Source organism: Rhinopithecus bieti, unplaced genomic scaffold (genome assembly GCF_001698545.2).
Source record: "Rhinopithecus bieti isolate Rb0 unplaced genomic scaffold, ASM169854v2 scaffold_58852, whole genome shotgun sequence".
NCBI lineage: Eukaryota > Metazoa > Chordata > Mammalia > Primates > Cercopithecidae > Rhinopithecus > Rhinopithecus bieti.
Window position 1 is genome coordinate 270,655 of NW_016822715.1, and position 5,811 is coordinate 276,465.

Consider the following 5,811-nt stretch of genomic DNA (forward strand, 5'->3'; position numbering starts at 1 on the left):
GACGGAGGCGAAGGGGCGGGGACGGGGGCGCCCCGGCCTAAGTGGTACTAGGAGGGCTAGCCACCCGCTTCCGCTGCCTGCCGGGGAATCCCCGGGGCTGGCGCGCAGGGAAGTTCCCCAACGCGCGGGCATAAAAGGGCAGCCGGCGTCAGCGCGCCACAGCCTTGCAGCTCGTGGCAGTGGCGCAGCGCTCCAGCCATGTCGCGCGGCCTCCAGCTTCTACTCCTGAGCTGCGGTAGGGCCCGCGAGCGCCTGTTGCCCCCCGCCCCGCCACGACACCCCCTCCCGTCGGTCGCTTGCTCACGACGGACTCTCTCTTTCTTGTAGCCTGCAGCCTGGCTCCCGCGACGCCGGAGGTGAAGGTGGCTTGCTCCGAAGATGTGGACTTGCCCTGCACCGCCCCCTGGGATCCGCAGGTTCCCTACACCGTCTCCTGGGTCAAGGTAAGTGCTACGATGCCCGCGGGCTGGGGTTTGGTGGACTCATTTGAAGGCAGCGGGAACCATCTCCCCGAGGCTGGCGACCCTCTGTGGCTGCCGGGTGGGGGCGGGGGGCGTCTCCCGCAGCTGATCTTGGAGTACCCAGTCTCCCGTCGCGCCTTCCCCACCCTGTCCGCATCCAGGTACAGGGCCGACTTAGGTTTTGCTCTCCACAGACCTCAATCCCCTTCCTGCCCCTGAAGGTGGCCTGAGATGAATGATCCACTTAAGACGTTTTGGAAGGGCAGAGACTCTCTCGTTTGGATTAATTCTGGAGGCCACCTGTGGTTGTGGGTCTGCAGGTCAGGAAGAAAGCAACAGGGACCTAGATTTGGGCACTGGACAAGGGGAATGTCTCCAGACTTCTGATTTCTTGTGTTTTGTGACTGTGATGCCCATGATACATGGGAGGGGGAGGGGCAATTGGAAATGAAGGGCTAAGACACCGAAGTGACTTAGGCCATTTCATCCGTGGTAGTTATCAGTGGTCGTCCCCTTTGTGGGATACCCTTGGCTTCCTCCCCTAGCCCTCCTCCTCCTTCCTCTGGCGGCCGTGAGAGAGGCAGCCGTGAGGGCATCAGGTGGATGCATGAATCGGAGACCGTATGTGTAAGAACAGGCCTTGCTGCTCCTGCTGTAAGAGGACTGAGTGGCACGGAGGCTTTTTCAAGGTTTCCTCTTGACTGAAACATTCTCAGATTCTAAGATGGCAATGATGGTGTCATTCTAAAGTCAAGCAGCTACTGTTCGATATCACTGGTCCTTCTTTAAGTCAGGCCACTGCTACCACTGCACCTCCATTTTAACCCAAATGAATATAATATTCCAACCTCACTCTGTAGCCCTTACTGATTTGCTGTCTTACGGTGGGGGCAAATCTGTGCACTTGTAGCTTTCCCCAAAATGCAGGGCTTTCTTCTGTCCACCATAAAAGATACTATAAGAACCTGTACGTGTCTCTGGCCAGTTAGCAGTACAAGGCATCATTGCGGTGATCTCTTTGTGTGTGTGTCTCCTAACTGGATTGTCAGTTCCCTGGGGGGCAGTGGTTGTACCAATACTTTGGTGTATTCATCACGGCACCTAATTTTTGCCCTATAAATTGCAAAGGTGCTCTGTGAATTCAGCCCAGCACCTCATGAGTTATGCATAACAGCGATGGTGCTGCTGCCTCAGAGCATTGTATTGTATATGAAAGTAAGGTGTTGGCCGGGCGCGGTGGCTTAAGCCTGTAATCCCAGCACTTTGGGAGGCCGAGACGGGCGGATCACGAGGTCAGGGATCGAGACCATCCTGGCTAACCCGGTGAAACCCCGTCTGTACTAAAAAAAAAAAAATACAAAAAACTAGCCGGGCGAGGTGGCAGGCGCCTATAGTCCCAGCTACTCGGGAGGCTGAGGCAGGAGAATGGCGTGAACCCGGAGGCGGAGCTTGCAGTGAGCTGAGATCCGGTCACTGTACTCCAGCCTGGGCGACAGAGCGAGACTCCGTCTCAAAAAAAAAAAAAAAGTAAGGTGTTAAGTATTCTTACTTCATTTGTACCTTACTGTAGGATCAGCAAACACAACAATTCCAAAATTGTTCTCATAGTCAAAACAATAGTAGTTTTTAAAATATTGTAAAAACAATTTTTGAATGCTCACCACATGCCAAGCTCCAAGGTAAATATTTACATACATTATCCATTTCCATCCATCGGAAGAATGGACTTAGGGATCAGTACTGTTACTGTTCCTACTTTACGGGTGAGGAAACTGAGCCTTAGGGAGGGAAATAACCTGTCCACTGTTGCACTGGCTAAATATTGGACTTGGGATTTGAACCAAACAGTCTGATTCCAAATCCTGAGTTGTTAGAGGTCTATCTTGATATCTCTGTTTTCAACCTTAATAACTTAAAGTAAAGAAAATCAAAGTGCCCCTGGGCTAACCAGGCAGGGACTTAGTTATCTCAAAGAAGGGGGAAAACATGAAACCACTATCCCTTCCAGAGAGTAATTATTTAATAAAGAAAGAAAACATTATTAATACCCCCAGGGAGTAATTAAAAAGTACTCATGGAACAAGTAGATGGAATTTCTGACTGTAGAGTTCAGACAGTTCTGGGGTGAAAGCTTCTTGCGCAGGGTCATTCGGAATGGTCCACTAAACCATAGCAATTAACCTTGGACTTCAACTTGGATGTCAGCTGGTGATGTAACTCTGTAACGCATGAGCTTGTTTATTGGACACAATTCTTGCAAGATTGACCCTGAAGGTCTTTCAAAACTCTGTCAAGAAAAAAAGGGACGGCAGTCTCTAGCATTCTTTTTTTCCTGCTGATCCATGGAATAGTGCCAATGAAAAGTCATACTGTAGTTACTTTTTGAGAAATAAATGGTGATTGAGATTCGTGGATAGGTGAGTTATGCTATACCAATAAATGAATCAGGTGCCTTGAGAGTGACATGTAATGTTCCTTTAAGCATTTTTTTTTAAACAGGTCTCAGCATATTCTGTACGTATTTATTATTTTCCAGCCCAATAATTATACTTTTGCATTGATTGTGCTTATATAACAAAAATGGATAGAGTGTTCTGGAGATAAGGCCAGTGTTGAAATGCCGAAATATTTCATTTTACAGAAGATTAAGCATCTGGTCATTTTTCTACAAGTTTCTTGTAAAATGTTTCATCAAAGTGGAGGGGTAGCCGTAAAGGGAGGAATTTCATTTTGGTGACCAGAGCCAGCTTATCCCATCCCGCCTCACTTCATCATCACTACCCTGGCTTTGTAAAACCTGTTTTGCCAGCACAGGAGGGGGCTTCGTGCTGGGCAAGGAAAGCAGAGTCCCTTGCAGTGGGTTTTCACCATCCCCCAGATTTAAGTACATTCTACAGGCTGTCTGCGTATCATAAGTATGGTTATAATGACTCATAATTTAAAATTCCATTCACCACTCAATCCTCCAGCACCATGTAGCATCTTGCCTTTGTCCATTTGGCACTGATTACTTGTAATTAACAAAAGGACCCATGTAAACCATGTGTTTTTTATCATATGCCTTTGACCAGAAAACTCAAAACAGACAGCATCCAATCTGTTTGCAACATTAGGGTTGGGAAGGAAGAGTGTTCATTTTATTCTCTCTGTTTCAAAGATGCAATGAGATGGGCCAGAGGGGACTTAATGGAGACATGTGCAGGAGGGTAAAGGTGAAGCCCAAAGTGGACAGAGATATCCCAATTCCTGTTGGCCCAGCTCATCTCTTCTATGGACCATGTCCTCTTAACTGGGATCCAACAAAAGGTCCTCCTCTCATCCCTTCCTCCCTTATACTTTTTAAGGCAGAATGGGTGATTGAGAAGAAATAGAAAAGTTAATAAATTATATTCATTAGGATAGTAGCTCAATTTAGCTTTATTTTTATTTTTTGAGACAGAGTCTCACTCTGTTTCCCAAGCTGGAGTACAGTGACATGCAGACGGCTCACTGCAGCCTCGACATCCTGGGTTCGAGTAATCCTCCCACCTCAGCCTCCCAAGTAGCGTAGCTGAGACTACAAGGGCATACCACCACACCTGGCTGATTTTTATGTTTTTAATTTTTTGTAGAGACAAGATCTCAATACATTGCCCAGGCTGTTCTCCACCTCCTGAGCTCAAGCCATCCTCCCACTTCGGCCTCCCAAAGTGCTAGGATTACAGGCATGAGCCAATCAATTTATCTTTTGAAGTTGTAATAAGCTGAGTGTGATGGCTCAGGCTCATGCCTGTAATCCCAGCATTGTAGGAGGCCAAGATGGGAGGATTGCTTGAACCCAGGAGTTTGAGGCCAGCCTGGGCAATGTAGTGAGACCTGTCTCTACAAAAAAAAAAAAGAAAAGAAAAGAAAAGAAAGAAAAGGAAAGTTGTAATAGATGTGGTTCTTTGAGGAGGTATTTTGAGAAAATATGCAAATAGATTTTTATCCATGACTTTTCTTCCGCTGGCCATGACCTGTGGTTAAATTCTGGCATAAGAGGGCATAGCACAATATCATGTCTCTGAGGAGTAAAGCCGTGCATTAAAGGGCTGCATCTGTACTTCATGAAAAGCATTGCTGTGTCTACACTCATTAATGTAGGTTTGGAGAGAGAGGACGACTTTGAATGGAGTACTTTGGGCTTGGTTGATATTCACTAAGGGTAATAACGAGTGGTCATTTATCCCAGAGATGCAATACCTTCTTGTATCATGCTAGGAGCCCTGACAGCCTACGGGTGACGCAAAACGAAAGAGGATATATGGTGTCGTCTCTGGGTGATGCTGTGGGGGTGAGGACAGTGAAGCATCACAAGACAAGTGCCCTTTTCAGATGATTTCCAAAGGAAGGGAGAAAAGGGAAGTAAGAGTGTGACTTCAGATAATAGTCTACTTTAAATAGACTTTATAATATTGAGAAGAGCCCCAGCTGGGGCAGACCATGGGCCATCCATGGAGTGTTCTGCTTCTGACATTAACACTAAGGAAGCTGTTGGAGAGCAGGTTAATGGCTTGCATGAGACACTTCCAAAGTTCAAGGCTGTCTTCCACGCATGTCGCTAAACTTCTTTTTGGTGGAGTTATGTTTTCTGTCTCTACCATCTTGTGTGATAATGAGCTACAGAACCAGGGATACTGAGGAGAGCAGAGTGCCTTAGGAAGGCCTAGAGTTGATACGCAGTTGGGGCAGATGTAATTTATACAGCCACAGACCCTCATGGCCCATGGAGGAGCCAGTGCTGAACACTGTGCTTCCTTGATTCTAGAATGATTCTGTTGTAAGATGGATTTAAGAACATGTTATAGGACAAAAAGGAAACACTTCTACATTAAATGTAGAGCCACTGAATTGTGAAAACAATGTATGTTAGAATTAAAAAAAAAAATCTTACTGTCCCCATTGGCACCTCTAGTACTTGACCTGGTTGAATCACTTTTATGGGCTCCTCCCTAGGTCAAACCATGAAAGATGTAAAGTTGCTTTTCAGATGTCTCTCATATTTACACTTTCACTGTTTAGTAAATATTTCTAAGTCCCAAATGCGTGCCCGTCCTGGGCCTGGCATTGGCCATCTCAGGATCGATGTAGAACTTTTGCCAGAGGACCATCTTGAGCAAAGGCATGGGAATCCACTAAGACCTTCTGGGAACCATTGAGGTAACCAGTGATGTAGAAGGGAGACTTAAATAGCAGATGGCTGAGAAATAACATTAGAAAGTAGGCTAGAGACAGATTGTGAGGGGCCTCCAATGCCCAACGATAATGACTTGAACTTTATCCTTTTGGTAGGAAGGAGCTACTGAAGGATTTTTTTTTTTTTTTTTTTTTT

General features: G+C 46.4%; 1 protein-coding gene across 3 annotated transcripts in view; it reads left to right on the forward strand.

The window, feature by feature from the left end:
- Positions 1-5,811, forward strand: part of CD83 (CD83 molecule) — a 34,863-nt gene that overhangs the window by 11,342 nt on the left and 17,710 nt on the right. For 2 of the 3 annotated variants that reach the window (XM_017861004.1, XM_017861005.1), the window contains exons 1-2: positions 1-235; positions 328-443. In XM_017861004.1, the coding sequence (XP_017716493.1) occupies positions 199-235; positions 328-443 (153 nt within the window). In that variant the 5' untranslated portion in view covers positions 1-198. The remainder of the gene's footprint in view (positions 236-327; positions 444-5,811) is intronic. The other variant, XM_017861006.1, reaches the window with a different exon arrangement.